The sequence below is a fragment of the Mya arenaria genome, chromosome 3 (assembly GCF_026914265.1).
Source record: "Mya arenaria isolate MELC-2E11 chromosome 3, ASM2691426v1".
NCBI lineage: Eukaryota > Metazoa > Mollusca > Bivalvia > Myida > Myidae > Mya > Mya arenaria.
Genome location: NC_069124.1, coordinates 15,731,012 through 15,754,079, shown reverse-complemented (window position 1 = coordinate 15,754,079; position 23,068 = coordinate 15,731,012). Strand labels below are relative to the sequence as shown.

The 23,068-nt window shown below is 33.7% G+C and overlaps 2 protein-coding genes across 5 annotated transcripts; both read right to left on the bottom strand.

Moving 5' to 3' along the window:
• Window positions 1-5,721: 5,721 nt before the first annotated feature.
• Window positions 5,722-11,996, bottom strand: LOC128226879 (uncharacterized). Of its 2 annotated transcripts, XM_052936981.1 has the most exons (4): window positions 11,871-11,965; window positions 8,433-8,486; window positions 8,081-8,220; window positions 5,722-7,718 (listed from the first exon to the last, which is right to left on the bottom strand). In XM_052936981.1, coding segments are annotated over exons 2-4 (558 nt in total). In that variant the 5' UTR covers window positions 8,435-8,486; window positions 11,871-11,965; the 3' UTR covers window positions 5,722-7,302. The 2 variants fall into 2 exon arrangements, with proteins under 2 accessions (XP_052792941.1, XP_052792942.1); XM_052936982.1 differs by lacking the exon at window positions 8,433-8,486 and having other exon boundaries at window positions 11,871-11,996.
• A 2,083-nt stretch (window positions 11,997-14,079) lies between these two features.
• Window positions 14,080-22,199, bottom strand: LOC128228394 (uncharacterized). 3 transcript variants are annotated; one of them, XM_052939693.1, is made up of 4 exons: window positions 22,172-22,199; window positions 17,565-17,648; window positions 16,350-16,635; window positions 14,080-15,686 (listed from the first exon to the last, which is right to left on the bottom strand). In XM_052939693.1, the coding sequence occupies exons 2-4, from the start codon at window positions 17,613-17,615 to the stop codon at window positions 14,362-14,364; spliced, it is 1,662 nt and encodes a 553-aa protein (XP_052795653.1). In that variant the 5' UTR covers window positions 17,616-17,648; window positions 22,172-22,199; the 3' UTR covers window positions 14,080-14,361. The 3 variants fall into 3 exon arrangements, with proteins under 3 accessions (XP_052795653.1, XP_052795651.1, XP_052795652.1); XM_052939691.1 differs by lacking the exon at window positions 22,172-22,199 and adding an exon at window positions 22,084-22,145; XM_052939692.1 differs by lacking the exon at window positions 22,172-22,199 and having other exon boundaries at window positions 17,565-18,344.
• Window positions 22,200-23,068: the final 869 nt, after the last annotated feature.

Sequence of the window (23,068 nt, the reverse complement as noted above, 5' to 3'; positions counted from 1 at the left end):
TGATTAATAACGGTTTTCAGTTAGCAACTTAACATATACAATGTCAACTAAGGCATATATACTTCATATATGTGGTAAGATTACTATTCTGCTATCAAAGCTCCATACTCCGTTAGGAGACAAAGATCGAGGAGGCCATATTGTGACATGTTTTAATGGTAGCCTCCCTTTACCTATTATATTTTCCATGTTATATTCCTTTTAATATTGTTTTATCAGAAAACAATGAATGATACTCATCTTCTGTGTGTCCATTGAATCTTACTTTTGCTTTCAATGAAAAGGAATAACAAATCACACTGATCTGTAAACTTGTGTAAATGACTATGAGAGATCAAAGGTTTTAAGATATTTGTACTTTAAAAAGCTACTTTATTATGTAATAAGTAGGATCGTTTTCAAAATGCGAATGTTATGAAGTAAACTGCTCTAATAACCAGTATTCATTACAGAATTTCGTTTAACAGCATTGTTCGGGTTCTAATAGGAGTAATTCAATACCAAAGCTTACACACCATGTCAATCAATAATTGATGAACTTTGTAAACATTTCATTTGATGTCCATGTGTAACTTAAGATCGGCGTGCTAATTAATAACCATTTGTAAACATTCAAGTTTATTTATGAGTATGTTACTTTTAATATCAAGATACTAGATCGGGCTTTTCAAAATCATGTCATGTATAATGTTATTGTAGTTTTATTTTCATATGAGAGATTGTCTGAAAAATTTATAATTTTCAGTGATATTCACTTAAGAGTAAGTGAACATTATTAATCATAAAATATAATGCGTGCACAAATAATACAGAACAAATTGCAAATAAACTAGACTGTGCTATTCACTGCCTTTCTATGGAATTTGAAAGCCCTTAGGCAACCTATAAACTATATCGCAACAAAACTCTGTAAGACTAAAGAAATGAAGTATAAAAACGGTTATAATGTAATCAATGTTTTCATTGGTTTGACCAATAGCTTAGACTAAAAGAGGAAGTCAACGTTTAATGATTATTTATAATATTGATAGCCGCTATAATGTTCTTTTTTCATTACTCTTGCAATAAGTAATTAACCTGATGACGTACGATATTAAGTTATAAAATAAATTTGAAACTCATTATTTAAGACTTTCTTTATGTACAAATCTGTGTATGGTTATTTTCTGGAAAAGATTCTTACATATACTTTTCTGATATCATAATATATCTCTCTTCAGTCTAAGTATGGAAGTTTTTATTGTTTCACAATAAAGAGGGAACTTATTTTGGCAGTTATATGTAAATGCAGATTGCAAACTATTGGATATAATATTAAACAATGCAGAAGATACCTTTATAATAGTAATCTACAAACAAAATTTACAACATGGACACAAAGTACATGTATATTTTTAAAATGAATAGCATTAGCATTTTCTTATATTTTTGTCCATCTTAAATTCCTGTGTCTAATGTTACTTCAAAATGTTATTTAACAGATTTGAGCTCAGTTATTTGGAAGAAATTTGGTGTTAATTAACTGATCCGAATAGACTGCTGATAATACTGCATAAATACAGATTCCTTCGTTAATTGGTGACATGCTTTCACCAATAGCCACTTGGCAATATGCAGCAGAAAATAAGTAGTACACTTAATGCATTGCAGGAAAGATTATATTTCAATAGTTGGCTAGGAACATCTGTTTACATGCTATTTTTTATTTTATACATTCGTTATTGTAGCTGATCTAAATACTTTAAGACGCAATATTAAAACAAAAATTGTCTGTCTTTCGCGTTATCGTTTGTCAAATAATAATTGTGGACTGAGTAACTCTTGTAAATAGCTGGTTATTAGATCAAAGAATGATATTATTGAATGTAGTAACGCTTTATTAAGACATCTGATATACTGATATATCGTCTGCACTCATTTTTTAGTAAGTGTGCCAAACCTATCGTTGTTTATTTTAAACGGAGGATAGTCTTAATTATGAAATCAGGATTGGAAACGTTCACCTATTGTTCTCTTGTGAAGTAAGCTATTTGCTACGCATTCATATTAAAAAAAAAGTATGGACATAAATGAGTTTGGCAATAATTTAAACATGCTCCGAAGTCCCTTGACTCTGCTTCGGGCCTAATTGTTTCATATTAATTTTTTTCCAAGATATAGAACACCACTAAAGCTCATATGACATTTTAAATAAGAATTGGCCAATCAGCACCCGAAAGAGTTTTAAGACCGTTCCAAAATGTAACTTATATTAAAACGAAAATCCACAACATTTGAGGCCTGATACTATTCACGAGGACTTTCAGTGTCCCTAGCTCATGGATCAAATTCACATTAAGATTAAAAACCTCAGAATTAATGCAAATCACATTTCCTCATATATGTATATTGATGTCTACAACAGTTCATACATGTTCTGAATGTTTTTCGCCATTTTAAGAACGAACACTTCGGACATCGAGCGAAGTGGGGGTTTTTTTTGCCACACACAGGCGAAATACACGAGAAACAAGCCCCAAAAGTAACTCCCAGACCGCTCTGTCACATCGAGTATACGCTGTTAGCCCCGTTAATAAAAAACCTGACAAAAACTTGCAGAAGGTTTTAAAGCATCTCTGATACTGCTAATGTCGAGTGTTTGCTCTGGCAACAGTATAAATGCTGGAGGTCCTATAAGCGACAAGATAATTGTCTCCACAGGTATTTCGAATTACAGTCGAGATAATGTCGAAATTCTTACATTCAACAATTTTGAAATTCACCAATATGTGAAATGAGTTTGTTTTTTTAAACCTGAAAATAATGGGCGAAAAATGGATATAAGTTACTTATACCCATAACTTCACTTTATTTCTTATAAGGTTCCAAACTCCCGTAACTGTATAACGTGTGTATTGGCAATTCTTTAGATGAAATTTTGAAATTGGTTACAATTTAACGTTTTAAAAGGGACAAAGGTCAAGTACTTCACATATCCTATCTAGGCCACGTGCATAAGATGATATGTAACTTGGAAATAATAACATAGAAAAGGGAATGTTATAGATGAGCAATATTTTGATTTTCAAGACACATTAATATAAGAACCTATTTGTTACATTACCAGTCGTTTCCCTATTGACTGATGTTCATTTAGTATAAGAATTTAGACGTCGCTATGTCACTCTTTGCATAATGATCGGTGGTCATATAAGCCAGCATTGCTAAACAAATATAGATAAGGGCATTGTGGATGGACGACTTACCTATCAAATTGTTAAACCTGTAAAAAATGGAACTATTACAAGTGATCTAATTTGTTAAAGAGGAGTTGCTGCCGATCTAGAAACTGATTGTGATTACTTTTGGTATAAAGCTAATCAAAAATGGCAGTTTCCATGCAAGACGTTCGGCGAACTTTTTACCTTATTTTCTTGGCGCGCTTTTACGAATTTTAATCCATGATTGGTGGACTTGCCCACAACAAGGATAAAGGAGGGTGTTGTGATGGCCGGATTTGTGTTCGGATTTTTTTCTTGGTCTCCTTGAGTGAGACTCCTATGCGGATCAACTGTTGCACTACTAATTATTTCATTGTTTTGTACGTTCATTTCCCGTCGAACCTTCGTTGTAGGGGTAATGATTGTGCTAAACAAAATATCAATGGTTTACAATGTTTAGATAACTACTCAGCTTGTTATATTGCATAATTTGATGTATGTTTGCTAACAGCAAAGCAACCTTCATATATAAATCGTTAAGGTTATAAGTATGTGTTGATATGATTAATTTTTCAACATTTATTCCCATATGATAAATTAAAATAGATACAAGTCTTTCGTACATTACTGTTCACGTTAAAGGTGCAAACAATTCATGCAATTTTAACTTTAAGATGACTTTCACCAATGATGTTATTTTCATTTGATCATAAATTTTAGTAACTTATCTAGCATTCTTATAGGTCGACAACAAAATCATCTTTGTTATCAACAATATCAGTAATAGCAATGCTCCACAGTAAAATCATTATTATAACGTCAAAATCTTCTTTTTTCTTAAAAAGATGAAGGTGTATAGGTTAGAAGGACACTTTCCTTGTTATATGTATGATTATAAATACCCAATGATATTGACCATACCGGATACATCTATCAAGCCAACCAACAGGAATACTGTTTACTTTGGCAACAACCTCGGTCAACAAACAGTTTCCCATCGGGTTGTTTAGATGCACTGCCTCTCATGCCTTTTTTAAAGAAAGATTAAATGCCATGCAATTTGATTCCCATTGAAAAGGTTGGATATAAATACCAAAATATCATATTTCTAAATAAAATATGAGTAATTCAAAAATGTGTTGTATGTGTATGACGGAGCCCATCTCAATGATACAAAACAATAAAACATTGGTTGGAAAACAAAGAAAATAGGTTTGCAAAAAATCCGGATTTGCAAACTTAATCCGGATGGTGTTTTTTTACACTTAATCAATAATTAAGTCTTAAATGTTACAATTACAATATATTTACAAAATATTTTATTAAAAAAATAATAAAAAATGTATGACTTGTATCATTATACATACTATAGAAATGTATCGTTCATATTATATATTACTCATATTTTAAAGAGAAACAATGGCATATTTTAACATATTTTACGGTGATTTAATATGAATGCTTGTGTATTAACAGAATATTTTCATTTGTTGCAGCTAAGTATTTGGAGAAGTGAAACAACAAAGTGCAATAACAATAAGACGTTTGCGCACTGACATTGAGGATAGCAGTAATAAGTCCCCATGAACGAAGCAAAACACTTAATTCCGTGTTTTTGATCTTGGTATAACATAAACAAAGGTTCGAGACTGTCATCATGGTATTTGAGAAATAAAACAATTACCGTGTGTTATTATTTAAAGAAATTTTAAAAACAACTGCACCACCTGCTGTGTATGGAAATTGGTGTAACAATTGTTTGGCCTGTACTTTTGTTTCAAGTTATTTCTTGTTGACGGTTAGACTAGTCTAGTTTAATACTGGTGAAATATGTATGGTTTAAATGGCATTTTCTTTAACTGCAAAACAAACATATTATAATGTAGACTTTTATTATTGAAACATGATCGATTAAACTATAAATATTTACAATTACATGAAACTAATTAACAGGTGAGCGGTTATTTATTAAGAGATATATATGTTTTAAATATGCATCTGATATACAGCATAACATAAGACACAATTAGTTGAAGATTGTAGAATTTTATTATGCAACATGTATCTCATTGAAGACTATTGTTATACAACATGTATGATTCCCACTGACGTATTGTTCGTTGTGAAAAACAGCGTATCTTATTGTAGACTGTTATTATGCAACATGTATGATTCATACTGACGTATTATTCGTTGTGAGAAACAGCGTACCTTATTGTAGACTGTTATTATGCAACATGTATGATTCATATTGACGTATTATTCGTTGTGAGAAACAGCGTACCTTATTGTAGACTGTTATTATGTAACATGTATGATTCATACTGACGTATTATTCGCTGTGAAAAACTACGTAATTTATTGAAGTCTTTTATTATGTATTATGCATATGACGTTTCCGTTTCATTTGCGGTGACGAGCCGAATACAGCAAGTAATTTCCATTTCCTGCGCTACATGCATTGCATAAATGTAATATCCGGAATAATTTAAAACAATAATACCAAATTATTTTAAATTTATTTTCAAGTAAAATTAATACGGAAATGATATCACGTCGATATAAGTAAGAATCACAACATAACCACTATACCTTAAATGAAATTTGTTTTCTTTTAAACGAACGAGCGGGAAAGGATGATTCTGGCAATTCCTGGTGATTTTGGTAAATTGTTCACCAATCGAGGTACATAACACTTCACTTGGTAGTGCGTCTGGCTGTTGATCGTATTGTTTTAGATAGTATGCCCAAAAAATTATAATCAGGTTTGGAAAATATTACATGTGAAATGCTTAAGACAGAGAGCGGACATAAAAATGTAACGGAACAGGCAAAGACACCGGGCAACAAACATGTCACTATATACATGTTATACTAGGCCGGCGACTTTTGCAATATAAATGAACCTGTATAAAGGCTAAAAATGTACATAACATTTGTTGAAAGAAATTTCAGTGCAACATGCAGAAATTCATAACATTGAAATATCAGGGGAATATGAAATCACAAAAACAGGTACAGTAATCAATGCATCAGTGCGAAATAATAACGTCTTTAGCTTTATGTAATAATTTACACAATTTATATCAAACACAAAACCATCGATCACAGCAAGAGCAGTTCTACCTTTCCAATGAAAATTCATGCAGTCATTCTATTCAGCCTTTGACTCACATATAGTTAACTCCAATGTTTAGAAGAAATCCGACCCGGTAACTGTGCGTTTGAAGTTTTGACGAACTTGGTCTCTTTCAATATCGTCATCTATCCCGAACGTGAAGAAAAGTTTCGGTACGATATTGTTGTCCAAAGATGTAAGAGCTTGTGTGAGTGAATCATTGGGTATTTTTCTGAACAAATCAAACCTCAGCCTAGGAGCAGGCAGCATTGGGTACCCCGGAAGCATTGTTTCAGTTTTGCAGTTGTCGGAGAAAAAGAAATGCGGCAGATGCTTTTCTCTCAAGGCGATGCGAATCAAGTCAAGAAAATATAGCAAGGCTTTTTGCACACCGTGTACTTCGAAGTGTGGGTATTTATGACAAAGATACATGATCAGATAGAAGGCCACTTGTTTGAGATAGTATGACTTCAGCACTGTAACTATCTGCGGAGGAGAACGCCCCGAGTCTCTTGCGTCGTCCTTTGTCTTCACAAAACAGGTTTTCATGATTCTGAGCGCAGTCAGAATAATCAGCATTTTCCGATCTGTTCGAGCAACATCTAGGATATTTCGTTCGTATCAAATGGACTTAACATCCCATTTGAGGTCCTGGTCGACAAATTCAAGCGCTTTGTGACTGTCCTCTTCTGCCCATTTGCATATGGCGTGTATCGGGCATTGCAGCAATGCCCCTTCGTACCTAGTGGTTTGGTCACGACGCATCAGAAAGGCAGGGACAAAATCTAAATCAATTTCCCTATTCTTGGATGTTTTAATACCGCCCCATTCGTCGTACGTCACACCCCCTTTTAAATTGATTTTAACGTTGACAGACGGTGGATTCATTTTTCTTCGCAAACCGAATTTTGGCATTTGACTTGTGATTCTGTTGTGATGGTCGATCGCTGTATTGATGTTTTCGATTGCTGTATCAAGCATTGACTAAAAGATTTTAGTGTGAAGATTTTTGGAGCTCAAGTATTTTTTTCCAGGAAATTGGACAAATACGCTTTTAGCGTATAATGTTGGATATCTTCCTCTCAGATAAGCCATATCAACGTCCCGAATTTCCAAAAAGCAATGTCCCTGAATGTTAAAGCCTTCGCTGTTCTTGATTTCCGTTTGTTCAATTTTACTTTCCAACCCATCAAAATGAAACTCAAGCATTGCGTCGAATTCATCGGCTTTTATGACTTTCATTCCCTCTCGCGAGCTACCCTGTCTAACGTACGAGTCGATACGAAGGCCTTTATAGTTCGCTTCTGCCTGACTCCTCAGTTCTGTCAGGAGGAGTTCCATCACTGCGTCAACCACATGTCGCGATTCTGCCCAATCAGCTGGGTCAAAATCGATTTTTCCTAAACGAAACATAATCAACATTAGTTGGTCTTAACTTGGTTTATCCCAGGGATTTAGTTATTTGTCGATATCAAATATACGTTAATAGAAAATGAGGCAAACAATCGCAGTTAATCAAACAAGGATCTCTGAATGGCCGGACCTGTATGCTAACAACTAAATAAAAGCACCGCACCAGTAAACAAGTATTTCACATAGAAAGTAAATATTCTTACTTATACACAATTATTAAAATTATGTAATTTTCAAACATATAATGAAGCATTTTACATGTAAAAGAAGATAGTTTTACCGGCAAAAACGTGTTCACCAGCCCTTCATGAACGTACATATTTGCTATTAAGATAAAAAAAAAACTTACTAGATTTTCCCTTTAAGGCGAAGCCTTCAGTTTGTCCAACCATTGGGAGTCGTTCCACCCATATTCGGTGATTGGTTTCTGCCATTGGTTCTGGTTGTTGCAAACAGGGCTTGCTTCTTGCTGGCTTTGACTGTGTAGCCCTTGCTCAAACAATATCATAAACACATTTATAAACGATGATCCAATACGGCTTAACGACTGATGCTGGTTTATGAAAGGAAGTGAAAAACCATGGTTTACTAGGTGTATTATACGAAATATTTTGTTTATCTCGATGATTGAAATGGTATTGAATGATTTAACATTTCTAGATTCGGACTTGAATAACAAGTAAACTTGGTTTGTAAAGCACATTGCCAATAAACCGACGGTCGTTGGATCAAGTCAAACACCAGGGGCATTTTCACTGCAATTAAAGCTGTTTTAATATATAACGAATACTGTATTGTTATGAGCTTCTAACAGAAAAGGGTTCACAGCATAGACAATCAAACGTGATTTCTACTATTGTTTTGGAAATAAACATGTTAAAGCAAATAAAAGTTTACAACGTTTATACTTAAACAAACATCTAAACAATCAGCCCATTAGTGTTAACAGTTGATGAGTGTTAGCTTATTGCATTCATTCAATGAAGAAAATTATTTCCAATCCATAAGTTTATTTCCATATTTAAGAATCAAAATAATATCAAAATCTGATTTATAAAAGACCCTTCAGGGTTTATAATTATACTGGCATGGACTATTTGGTCATTTTCTATCTTTCAACACTTTAATGTGTTGCTTTGTTTATAAGGTCGATCGGTCCGGATATCACTGTATTTAAAAAAAAGCGTTTAAAATATTGTTAATAAAAAGTGTTTAAACTATATTGAATAGTAATATAAAATAACTGGTACAATATAAGGTCTGACACCACTAAATTACTTCAAGACCCTAATCATCATATACGGGGAGAAGGCCCCGTTTGTATACCTGACATACGACAAGGTTAAAAAATAACGTTTCTTATAAGAAATTACAAGTTGTTGAACGTAACCACTGTGTGTTCATTTAAGTGGTCATATCGAGTACAAAAACAAATAATAAGGGTGAAAATGTTAAAATAACACAAAAGATCCACTGAGCAATTAATTTCGAATAAGTGTCTTTTGGTTTGAAGATAATTCATTATTTTTATTTTTATTATAAAACTCCTTTATTAACATTTATAAAGAAAATGTCCAGGTAAAGCGAGTTTTGCTTTGAATGTTTTTGACAAAAAAAAAGAGATTTCAGATCTCTTTGAAAAAGAAAGTTGGCGTTGGCGTTTGTTACAAAAGCAAGGGCCATTTGGTTGTCCATTCTCACCAAATGTACATCAAAATAATGAGTTCCACAAGTTAAAAAAACACCAAATTATAATATTCCTTGAAAGATCAAACGAGTGTATGACTAATAATTTTGAAGTCATGAGCCACACAAGTTCAAACCGTCCAATGTTTGCTAGTGCAGGGGCCAAAACTATTGTTGTACTATATGACGCGGAAAACAAAACCTAAAGTTTACAACTTCATCGCATGAACAACATTCTCACAATTTCATGACTAGGTGAAATAGTTTTTGAGTTTTGATCGACAATGTCCCAAAATTCCATTTTTTGCTAATTGAAAGGCTATAACTCGAGTATTACTAAGCGGAGCGGGAAAGGATACCCTAGATACACAATTTCATCACCCAAACATCATTTACTTTACCTTTCATGACTCTTGGTCCTATAGTTTTGGATTTTTCCGCAATTCAAGAAATGCCAATGTTTGCTATTCCAATGGCCAGGGGCCGTATTCAATAAGCAACTTTTCTTGATTACATTTAAGATAAGAAACGAAATGTTTTGATTGGCCTATATATTTAGCTGACCAATAGGCTGAATGGAATCACTGAGGCATGTCTAAGGATAAGGGTACGCTCAATATTGAATACTGGCCGAGCGCTCTGGTTTTATTAAGCGCACCGGAAAACAAAATCCCAGGTGCATGATTTCATTAGCCAAAAAACGTTCCTCCAATGTTTTTCGACTCTAGGTGAAAAAGTTTATGGAATATTGAGCTACCACAAGTCTAGAAATGCTACTTTTAGACAAACCAAGGATCATAACTCTGGTTTTAAAAAGTGCAGCGGGAAACGAAACCCCATGTGCACAACTATATCACCCCATTTACAATTAGGCTTCATGACTCTAGGTAATATAGAGTGTTTTTAAGAGACGCAAGTACAGAAGTGCCATTTTTGCCAATTCAAGTTCAAATCTATATGCCTCCACCAACCCCATTTTTAATTCAATGTACTCAGTATAAGTCATAACGTTGTTTGTCTATTTATTGTCCGTATCACAAATATTGGAACACACCCAATGCACTCAGGAAAGAAGATTATTTATATTGATACACTTATGTTTTATCGTTATAAAATACAATAAATCATACCCCTATTTCATCATTGGCCCGTCTGATGTCCTCGCGAGTTACTCCGGTAGACATTGTTGATATAAGTATTAATTTTCATTAAACACTGAATATTGCTGATTATAATGATATGATATCACTGCTGTACTTAACGCTACTATTGCGTTTTTGAAATAGATTTTCAGAAATCGTGACCCAATTGTATTTTTTAAATTCACTGACACATTTTATGTGATAATTTTAGAATACAGTTACACATTTATATTGTAGTTGTACAAATAGTATAACTTTTATATGAACTTTGCAGCCATATTTAAAATCATGCTCAAAGGTCCAATTTAAGAAATGAAAGGTTAAGTGAAAATGTTAGAAATAAAGAATGCTTTCTATTTTGGTCATTAAAATATTTTTGGAGAAACAAAACTAAATGTTCACAACTTTATCGCCTAAACAATATTACCCAAAGAATATATGACTGTAGGTTACACAAATTGTCTTTTTGAGCCACTCAAGCCCACAAATGCATGTTATGCTTATTCAGGGACCATAACTCTAGAACTAGATATATGTGCAGCGGCAAACAAAGCTTCAGGTGCACAACCTTATCACTACAACAATATTCCTCTTAGCTTTCATTTCTTTGGTCATGTAATGTAGGACTTTTAAGCGTCAGACGTCCAGAAATGGCATTTTTTGTTAGTTCAAAGGCCAAAACTCTGGTTTTATGAAATACAACGCGTAACAAAACCCCAGGTGCACGACTTCATTACCTTAATTACGTTACATCAGTGGGTTGTAATACTCTAGGTGAAATATATGGAATTTTGAGCTACCATAAGTCCAAAACTGAATATTCAAGGAAGTAACTTTGGTTTTATTAAATGCAGCAGGAAACGAATTCTACATGTATCAGCCCATTAACATTCCTCAAAGGCTTTATGATTTTAGATAATTTAGTGAGTTTTAAGGGACACAAGTATATAAGTGCCAATATTTGCTACATCAAGAGTTATAATTCCTGATGTTCTAAGTGCAGCAGGAAACGATACCCTAGGTTCACAACGTAATGACCTAAAAAACAGTCCACCAAAGTTTCTTAACTGTAGTGAAATAGTTTTAGTATTTTGAGCGACACAATTTAACAAGCGAACGCACGACACACGTACGCTCTGATGGACAAAGACACATCAATATGCCTCCACCACCACCATTTTTGTATTCAATGTATTCAATATAAGTTATAACGTTTTTTGTCTAGTCAATGTCCGTAAAAAGTATTGGAACACACCCAATTCACTAAGGATTCAATTATGTTATATCGTCATCATATACAATAAATCATACCGTTATTTCATCATTGGCCCGTATGATGTCCTCGCAATTTACTCCGGTAGACATTGTTGAAATAATAGTCAATTTTCATCAAACACTGAATATTGATAATTATGCTTTATACAGCCGACATCCAATAATATTGACGTATTATACCATTGCTATATTTATCGCCGTTATTACGTTTTTGAATGATATTTTTAGAAATCGAAACTCGACTATATTTTTAAAAAACCGATACATTTTGTGTTATATTTTTAGAGAAAAAATGACACATTTATATTGTATTTACTTTTTTACAAAATAAAATCACAAGTATATCAACATTACATCGATATGTACAAAAGTTGCTTTAAGGCTCAATTTTGAAAATGATAGGTTAAATGGACAGGTTATAAATAAAGAATTGATTCCAATTTACGCGTCTGTCGTATTGGTGCGCGGGTTAAAGTCAAACAAGTGTCAACTATAAATATATTAAAACTAATATTCCGTCCCGTCCATCAGCTGAAGGCCCTAGTGCATTGTGAAACAAAAGGGTACCATGCATATCTACTATTTATAAAGTGTACTTGTCCCGTTAGTTAGAAATAAAGCAATCATGTATGATAAACTTGTATCTTGAAGACTATATACTGTATATATTAATTGATAGCACAATGTGTTGCCTTCGAGACTTGCTACTGGCCTAAATCGTTCTGAAATAGTAAAATGGTAAAAATATCTGTTTTGTCCATTTGAGAGACATAGCGGATATTTGCTGTTTTCAGTGTAAGATCGTGGTCACAGAAAAAGTATTTTCACGAGAGGTGTTAACACGAGATAAGAGAAACTGACACACTCATTCATTAAACTCAGTTGGTGATATGAATGAAATATTTCTTGAATATTTTTTCTGACAATAAAAACTCATAAACTACTTTTCTATCGCTGTTTGTTCTTTTTAATCATAATGTGTTCTTGCTAATGTCCATATCTACGGTTTAAACCTAATTGCTCTACCTCGTTTTCTTTCTATTGTTGTTTATTTCCAGTTGGTTATTATTCTCTGGCGTTCTGAATGTTGTTTACATAATTATTTTCATAATATTGCTGCATTTAAGACAATAACAAACATGTATACTCTACCTGTACTTTTTCAAGACAAGGGACGCAAATCTAACAAAAATGGAAAAAGTAGTCTCGAGTTGTCTGCTGTAAAAATAATCAGAGTGAAAGGATCAAGTAATCATTCACAAATAATTTCTATTCTTTCAGCAATATGCATGAAATAAACTAAAAACATGTGCCTAGTGAGGCTAGAACCCACGACCTTCGATAATGCTCTTTAACAAGTACAATATTTTTTCAATGTTAATATATAAGGGATATACTGACGATTGCGATTTCAATTAAGTTTGTTAAGAGCACGTGATGTCCACCTAACAGTTTGATTGGTTCCCCTACTAGTTTAAAGAAAGTGAAGAAAGACCGCGAAACAAATAATTGCTATGCGTGTCGTTTACACGAAACAATTGACTTAACCAAAAAATGAATTCAGTTTCCTAGCAAGTTACATAAATACCTTTATGTCCCATAATATGTTGTTTATGTAATATACAAGGCTCAGTTATGAATCTAATATCCCTAGCTAGTAATAAATATATATCAGCTTTTCATCATTGATTCGGGTTTTTTTCATCGCGAGTAATTCCTTTTGACATCTTTGAATTTAACTTCTTTATAGTTAATCACAATCAGAATTATTAATTTGTAATCTGCCTTAGAAAGATAGATTGAATTATTGAAAGCGAGTGTTCAAAATGTAAAAGTGACACACTTATTCAAAATCAATACATACACAAGTATAACAAACATCAATTTTGACAGATCAACCTTTTACTACTAACTAAAAAATGCATTTATGGAAAATATTAATTACTTATAACACGATTGTAACTGTGTATTTAATAACAGAAAAAACAAAAATATTAAATGATTAGTAAATGCTTAAAAATTTACTGGGGTTAACTATAGTCTCATAAGGTAGAAATACCATATTTTATGCTCATTTCTTTCAAATTAAACGTGGTATCATAAGAATCATTGTTTTTGACATGTTTTCATTTGTTTTGGAATATCAAAACAATACTATAAATTGTTGTAAATCATGTTTGGGAGTAAGTGTGCATCTTTAAGAGGTTTCTTAAGGGCTAGTAAAAACAGTTCTATCTAAACAACATTTGTATTGTTACAAACTTTATACAATATTTTCATATTAACATAATGATTTGAATTATAATGAATTGCTATAACTGAATGTAATTGTAAACGCAAATTGTACTTCTCATCAACAAGTTTTTTAGTAGTATATTATGTTAATCATCATTAACATAAAATTCCATAAAAAAAACTTCTAATGAGGTAATATCAGAAAATAACAGGCAGTCATTCATCTTAGTGCCGAACGTTAAAACGTTGTTTGTTTAGCTGCAGCACGCCGTACATAAGATAACGACAATGCCTAGAAGTAATCAGATCCTGACACTGTGCTTTTGAAGTCCTGATGAACTCGTGCCCTCTCATGATCGTGATAATCACTGTCACCTCCTGTTGAAAAGCCCAAATTAGGTATGAGGTGTTTCTCCAGTGAAAACAATGCTTGTATAAGAGAATCGTTTGGTATTTTTCTGAATAGATCAAACCTCAGCTTTGGACCAGGCAGCAGTGGGTATCCCGGCAGCATTGTTTCAATTACGTTGTTATCCGAGAAAAATAAGTGAGGCAGGTGCTTTTCCTTCAGAGCGACGCGTATGGCGTCTATGAAATACATCAGCGCTTTTTGCACACCGTCTACTACGAAATGTGGGTATTTGTGGCAGAGATAGTTGAGAAGGTAGAAGGCCAACTGTTTGAGGTGGTAGGACTTCAGCACTGTAACAATCTGTGGAGGTGCGCAACCCGATTCTTTCGCATACTTTTTCGTTTTTACAAAATAAGTTTTCAAGATTCTGAGCGCGGTCAGAATATACAGTTTCCTTTCATCTTCACGAGCTACATCTAGTATGTGTTTCTCGTACCCTGTTGATTTGACATCCCAAATGCGGGTTTGATCTGCAATTTCGAGCGCTTTCAAGCTGTTTTCTTCTGCCCACTTGCACACCGCATGTATCGGACATTTTAGAAGTTCACCTTCATAGCTGGTAGTTTGATCATGTCGTAGCAAAAAGGCAGGAACAAAATCTAAGTCCATGTCTTTGTCTTTAAGCGGTCCAATGTCGAAAACTTGTTCAGCCGCTTTAAATGTTATAGCCAAATTGATTGAGGGAGGATTCATTTTTCTTTTCAAAGCAAACTTGCATTTTTTCATTTCTAATATATCGTGAATTTTTATCTCTGTATTCATTTTCTCTACAGCCGAATCTACCATTGATTCGAAAATCTGCACGTGAAGATGTTTGGAGCTTAGGAAGATTTTTCCTTCCTTTTCTATAAATACTCCTTTCTTATACAACTTTGCGTAATTTTTTCTCAATAATTCGATTGTTACATCACGCAGTTCCAAATAGCAATGACCCGGAATGAACATCCGTTTATCCCCATCTATGACATATATTTGTTTAATACGATCGTCGAGCCCGTCAAAGTGGAATTCAAGCATTACGTCAAATTCGTCAGCTTTGACAACTTTCAATCCCTCTCGAGAGCTACCCTGTCGAACGTACCAGTTGATAACGAGACCTTCATATTTTTTAGCCTGACTGCGCAGTTCTATCTGAAGTAAGTCCATTACCAAATCGACTACTACCCGAGACTCAAACCAGTCCATATTATCAACGTCTATGTCTCCTGAAATAGGTTTAATTTGGTTTCAGATGATATTTGCAAAGCTAAATCGAAAATATACAATAAAAAAAACGCTAAAGATCATTAAACGCAAATTTCAAAACAGCATTTGTACGTTTTAAACTTTTATTTCCCGGATCATAAAATTTCTTTCGGTATTGAAAAATAAGCGCTAAAGATTAAGTTCCAAATGTTAAAAAGATAGATGAAATTCCTATTTCAACATTTTTGAGTGAAAAGCCCTTGGGTTATATGAGTTTTGTTATGTGTAATGCGTTTCTGATCTCGAGTTGCTCGACTAAGGTAACGAGGCAGTTTTTGCCTTCTTGTAATTTTTTTAAAGGGGCACAAACATTTTAATGCAAATATTGTCAATACGCAGGTATTATTGGATTTCTTTTGGTAAAGCCTTACTTTTTTTTATCTGTACACAAATCATTTCTCTTACAACTTGTTTGATCCTTAAACTGTTGAACACTTACCTTACAAAACGTTAGATATTCCTCTAAAGTGTTTATTCTATCTGCATGAATATTAAAGTTTTATCAACTCCTTTACATCGCACATGACTTTAATACAGGAAAACACTTTGTATAGATCACAGTTTAATGTCATTATAACTTCATCCTTAAAACATCGGATTATCGCCCAGAAATGGTTACTTACCAACAAATGAGGAAGCCTTGAGCTTCACCTCCCAATCCGGGTTGTTTCTTCCGTAAATCGTGATGGGCTCTTGCCATTGGTTTTGGTATCTACCAACAGGTGTTTTCCTATAGCCTTGGACTCTACCTCGCACTATGTCTGTGACATATCCCTCTTGATCTTTTGCAAAGAGAAATCCCTCTTGACCCGTGGCTGCGATATATCCCTCTCTCCCCTTGGTTTCGGGAAACACCTTTTGCGCCGACTCTAAATTTCTATCAAGCACGATGTGTGTTCTAAGGGCATCCTTTGAAAAGAGTATTATGTGTTAATTTTAAAATTCATTTGACAAAAAGGTACACAAAATTATCTTGGATACGATTGTCTTAAATGTTGCAAAATACACGTAGTTTCTTTATAATAATACAGTGCTCATGATCACAGAAAATTATCTTTTCACACGTATCTGTGACACTCGTAAAAATAGTTCTTTTTGTGATCACTTGGCGAAGACCTTGAATATCACATTGAAAACTTAAAAAAAAAATAAGAACGAAAGGCCGTTGGCTGTGGCACGGACACCACACGGTCACGGACACTACATACTGGTTTTGCATCAGTATTTTGACTATCACTGACAGAAAAAAATATGTGAATAGTTTAATGAAATGAATATTCAAAGATGTTCTTTAAACACGGTAATATTTTTTTCAAGATGAAACATTTGATAGTCTTAAATAATTACGGTAGTATGTAGTATACATAGTGCGTCACGGACACTACTGATTTTGGTGATGTTTAAACAAGATTGACAATTTATATTTACATTAATTGTATATACACTACCCATCTTTTTCTTTTGCACATACTCTTACTTTTTTTTCAAATAACTTTCCTACACAGAAATGTTCATCTCGAACAATCTGATGTTATTGATAGATCTATAGGTATTTTTGAATGAAAATATCTCGTTTTTTCAAATGCAACAGCATAAGGTTTTTTAGCATATGGGAAGAACAATTACAAATACAATGAATCAAGTTATAACATCACATCAATTTTAACAAAAAATGCATAAAAACTTGTGATATATTTACGTTTAACATCAAAAACAATATACGACTTAAAATACTGTGAACATGGCGATATGTCATTATAAACACTGGAAACCGTACAATAACGAGTAAAACATAGATTGAAGGATATTATAAGATAACATGGATTACGGTTATTTACCTCTAAAAATTGATTCGCCTTCTTGATGTCTTTATAGGTTACACCAGACATCTTTATAGGACTGCTGTATGCACCCTAGGAAACCTGAATATTGACATGAAAAGTGTTAACATGCAATTATTGTTATATCGCATACTTTCCTTTAATCGTTTGTGGTTTAAAAAAACGGTTGAGCAAGTTTAGAATAATAATTCGATGAAAGTATATTCACGTTTATTGTTAAAGTAAATGTAGGCCTGGATTAAACTTTTATAGAACGAGTTAAATATAATTAAAAGGCTAAAATCTGAACGGAAGTTATATATGTACGAACATAAAACTGGCGTTATTTTGTCGATGTTGGTTTTTACCCAAATTTGGTGTACATAATCAGAAAATTATTCGAATGTTATACTCTCTTACAAAATAAACAATTTACTAAAATAAATTGAGCATTTACCAAACGTTTTCCAAAATTCAGTTATTCAGACTGGCAAATTAAGCGCAATATATTGTTTCAAACGGATATCTACGTTATCCTGTTTCCCACATCTACTTTTTGCTGTCAATCAGGACACGAAGACGAGACACAGCGAAGTTTATTTCGCATCTTACTCCTCGGAATGTTCATATAAACAAGACATTTTGACGATAATTATTACCCAGGTATTTTGTAAATTTGGCATCTCTATGCATCATGTGCACACGGTGACTAGTAATACTAGATTGTGCCAATGTTCGTGTTTTCTTTGTTGATATGCATTGATCAATCCAAACTGTTCAGGCCCAGTGCAAGTGTATATGTACATTCATTAATACAATGAAAACATTTGGAAATATCAAAAAAGGTCATTGTGTTTAATGTGTTAACATAGTATACTATCTCTATTGAACTCATATTCTGATATGCTATGTACATTATACATGGATATAATACATGATGATTTCAGACATAAAACATTGCATAAAATGCATTAAAAGAAATCATGCTTTTACCCCCTGTTCAACACTTCTGCCATTTAAAGTACCAATAAACACATCTTTTATGCAATGTAATGTAAACCTTACTGACAAAAATACCTAGCGCAGGTTTACGGACTGGGCGTGAGGACTAAGTATGCTACATAAAGGATTCACTTCGGTCCATATTAATCATCCTCAAACTTTGTAGTTTGTATCTACTGTAGTAAGGCCACACCAAATTGATAACTTGTTTATCGGATTTTTTCCAAAAAATAATGGGGCGAGGGAGCGAAATAATAATAAAAATATTTGTTTTGCACTTAGCAAAAAAGAGGAGCGAGCGAAGAGCGAACAAATATATATAGTCATTTAACTCACTGTTGCTCACATTTTATTCACTTATTAACTAAACAATGATATTGTAAACAGTACAAGGATAACATTCAGTGAAAAAATGATAACACTAAAAGATAATTCTATACAAATATTAGTTTTGAGATCAAACAAATGCTATTTGAGATCAAGCAAATGTATTTCCTTAAAATATTTAATAAATGAAAGAACTCAAAACCACAGTTTTCCAGTTTTTTAAACCTTTTTGAATTTTTTTTTCAAAAAACCCTATACCCGGTAGATGCATGGCTAAGTTAAAGCCTGGACTCAAGCACCAATGGCCACAGCCACCTGCTTGCCCAATGGTATATCCAAATCTATTAACTAGGTTTTCCACTTTTCCTTAGGACAACTTGGTTAAAAATAAGTCTCTATTAAAATACACTGTCATGTCTCATGTCATGGAAATGACTAGACAAGGTGACTTAACTCACAAAATAAATATAGGCATTTGCAATCAAATATAAACTACAGCTATCACTCTTGCAATGACTACACGATTGGCCTTGGTAGCCATCTTAGTTCTGGAAGAGATTTTACAAAAATCCTACACCGTATTGTAAACCATTTCAGCACCAAATATGTCATAGAAAATTCCAGTCAGCGCCAGATTGATTCTAGGCTTTCTCAGAATTTAACGCCTATCTTTTTTAAACTTGCAGATTAACCTTAATTTTTTAGATATCTTGTTCAAATTTAGACAAGTAATACAAATACAAAAGACACTTTTACTTCTTTTGTACGGCAACTACTGATTGCGTTTTTATATAGCAAACATATTTCAAGAAAATACAAGAATATGCAATATTTTTTCATCGACAAAAACCAATCTGCATAAATATTTAACACTTGAACGATTTCCATATATAGTTTAAATACACACATGAACATCCAAAAAATCTACAAACATTTCTTCGCAACACAAAGTGTGATTAATACCTTTTTTTCCAATCACACATTCTGACACCATTTACTTTATCCTTTTTGACTAATATTTAAAAAATATACACAATCCGGCTTGTTTAATGTTTTTTTTTTGTGAATGGTAAAACTTATTGGATTGCATGAAGCACATAGGAATGTCAGTCAGGTTAATTTTTAGCGTCATCCTACTGTCCATGAACATTGACTCATCGGCGATCAAGGCCTCCACCAGCACGGCCTCCACCATGAGCACGCCCTCGATGCCTCATAGGGACAGGAATTTCATGATCCGCTGCATTGGAGGAATCTGAAATTTTAATAAGCAATATTACCGGGTATACATAAATGTGCATTGTAGTATAATGTAGTATGCATTACTGAAACAGTTTGATGATAACACAAGAAACGTAGTGCTTTTTTTGGCCAAACTTTATTTTTCTTTTACTGTACATGCATAGTATATGCATTAAATAAATACCACTCTGATCTTATACAAAAAATACATCATATTTGCTAACAACAAAGAAGTTAAAATACAGACCTGAAGTTTTTAACTTGACAGGTGTAGTAGGTATAGATGACCGATTGGAAACTGTCTTTTCAATGTAACGGTCATCCGAATTCCCGTCAAACATGTCCGAACCAAATTCAAACTTTGGATAATCACTGTCATTCTAGATGAAATTCAACAATTCTTGCCCAGTATATATACGTTTACTTTAAGTTGAAGCCAAATTAAAACAAACACATTTGTCCAAAATTTAATCAAATTTAAAATGGTGGTAGAATTGACATTTGTTCACGTAATTTTCAAGAATCAGGATGTGAAATAATCATGTTGCCAACTTAGTCTCGATCATCTAGAGTGGTGGTGTTAGTAGTTTATACTCCGGGTCCCGGCGTGAGCACATTGAAGGGTCCCGGAGTGACAGTTCAACCACCCACACCTATCCTGGGCGGTGAACCAGTACTAGGTGCCTTCACTACTGCAAGGAACTGCCAGCTTCTGTACATGCCAGGGGCAGTGGTACAGTGCGAATGGTCGTAGAAAGGATTTCATAACCAATCACAACAGAAGTGACCTGGTCCGCCCGGGAATCGAACCCGGGTTGTCCGATTAACAGTCCAACGCTCTACCGACTGAGCTAACCGGGCGGATCATCTAGACGCTTGTATCTGGGTATATATCGTTCACATTCGGAGCTCCTCGGCCATTTTTTCCAAAAACAACCTCGGATTTATTTGGACGGTTTACATACTCAAAAAGTGGTACGTTTAAGTCCGCTGCAAATAGATCGGGTAGTAATCTTATTTAGCAGTTAAACTTTGACTTAACTCTGTTTGCAATAAAACACTTCACTGGCAATCAATTTAAACTGAGATCAATAGATACAACTCTTAAACTCTTCATTTAATGAATGATATTATTCAAAAATTTACGAACTACTTCAACTGATGTACCGGCATACATCCGAGGTTATTTTCGATAAAATGGAGGAGTTCCGAATGTATCGTTTATTGACTCTTATTAGAGCGGCTGCATGATTGAGACTAGCCGGTGCTTACACGGTAAAAGGCTACATTCTACTAAACAAATTAGCGCTCGTAAAAAATAACTGTTTTTTAGATGGTGCAGGCGCAAGAGAGGAAAAAAAAATGCTTTTCTGAAGATATAGGTGCGGAAAATCCGATGAACAAGTTATTAATTTGGTGTGGCCTAATACGAAATTGGTTTGCCAACAGATGATTACAAACATTCCATAGTCTAAAACAATATTACAGAATTTAAATTTGTGTTTTCATTTCACTCCTAGAAATATAAGGCATATGAACTAACATCATTATTACATCTATATGGAGTATGTTGTGACCCAGCATTCCATTGTAAGAACAAATGCAATGGCTGAGAAAAACTGCTAACCTTTGTGCAGTTTCGTGACACATTGTCAATATTCATATCCTTATTGTACATGCATGGTTGTTGATTTCAGACGTTCTATATTTCGCATACAGTATACATAAGATTGTATTGGCATTATTTCTTTAAGGTATTGAAAACAAGCTTTCTAGGCTTAGTGCCATTAAACCGGGTATATGTTTCAAGTTTTGCTACTGAGCTTGTTTCTGTATTTTGTGCATAAATTATATTAGTCGCAATCAGTGTAACTGCAATTATGACCGATATTTCACGGCTTCTTTAACGATATTGTTCATTCATAAAGTAATTAAAACATGTTAAATATAATGAACTAAGACATACCTTTCTGCATAATACGTGTATGTTTTATTTAGATTGTAACTCGCATACCTTCTTTGACCTAGGGAAGTTACTTAAAAGAAACTCTTACCGAGAAATACAACTGTACTGGTTAGCTACCCCATTTCGGCCGGAAACGGAGGTTTTTCCTATGTTACTTTTGACACAAGATAGCTACGTATTACGATAAAACTTTACACTCAGACAGGTTGGCTCTTCCGACAAAAACTGTGTAATTTGTTCTTAAGAATAGATAGGGATTCCGAATATTCCCACGTGCAAAGTACCCCTATAATTTCGCTAAAATAAGCACCCTACTGTACCAATTAATCGCACACCCCATAAATTCGCTGTTCTTAGGTTGTTTCACATATATTTCTCTCTAAACTATTTGTATAATTTAACACCGGTTTTATACTTTATAGTGACAGATGAATAATGTCGTCCGATAGTGCAAGGCATAATGAAAAATAAAAAATCCTTACAGGGTCTCATGCAAATGAGCGCGCGCGTGATGACGTAATCCCCGCATTCAACTTACAAGGTCAGAAGTGTAAACAATGTTTATTTTGGGTCGAATTCCACATACTACATTTGAACGCAAAAAAAACAGCCGATATATATCAAAAATGATGCCGCAATGAAACGCCAGACTGATTTGTGTAAAATATTTCGTTTTGACTGGTTTTAACTGGGTGGGTGAAAAAGTGGTACGGGCGAATAATAAGGTCGCTAATGCTAACCAGTAGAGTATTGTTACCATGTGTATATTCGTCAACTGATTTTGTTAAATTAACAAACCCACGTAACTCATGGTAAACACAGTCAGTATGACCTTGATCTTAGACGATACGATTGATGCACGTGAAACGTCCACTTGGTATGTGGTACACATGTGGGAAATTATTTTCAATTAATAAAAACCAAGAAAAAGTTACAGCTCACAGGTGCTCGTCAAATTGCCTGGATACAGTAATATGTATTAAAA

What these genes read in the sequence shown, in the direction of transcription:
- LOC128226879 (XM_052936981.1), bottom strand. An exon ending in CGCCTTAAAGGGAAAATCTA is followed by an intron (nt 7,719 to 8,080) that starts GTAAGTTTTTTT and finishes TGTTTCGTTTAG; the next exon opens with GAAAAATCGATTTTGACCCA.
- LOC128228394 (XM_052939693.1), bottom strand. Translation starts at nt 17,615, where the DNA reads ATGTCTGGTGTAACCTATAAAGACATCAAGAAGGCGAATCAATTTTTA. An exon ending in AGGCGAATCAATTTTTAGAG is followed by an intron (nt 16,636 to 17,564) that starts GTAAATAACCGT and finishes CTCTTTTCAAAG; the next exon opens with GATGCCCTTAGAACACACAT. An exon ending in CAAGGCTTCCTCATTTGTTG is followed by an intron (nt 15,687 to 16,349) that starts GTAAGTAACCAT and finishes AACCTATTTCAG; the next exon opens with GAGACATAGACGTTGATAAT.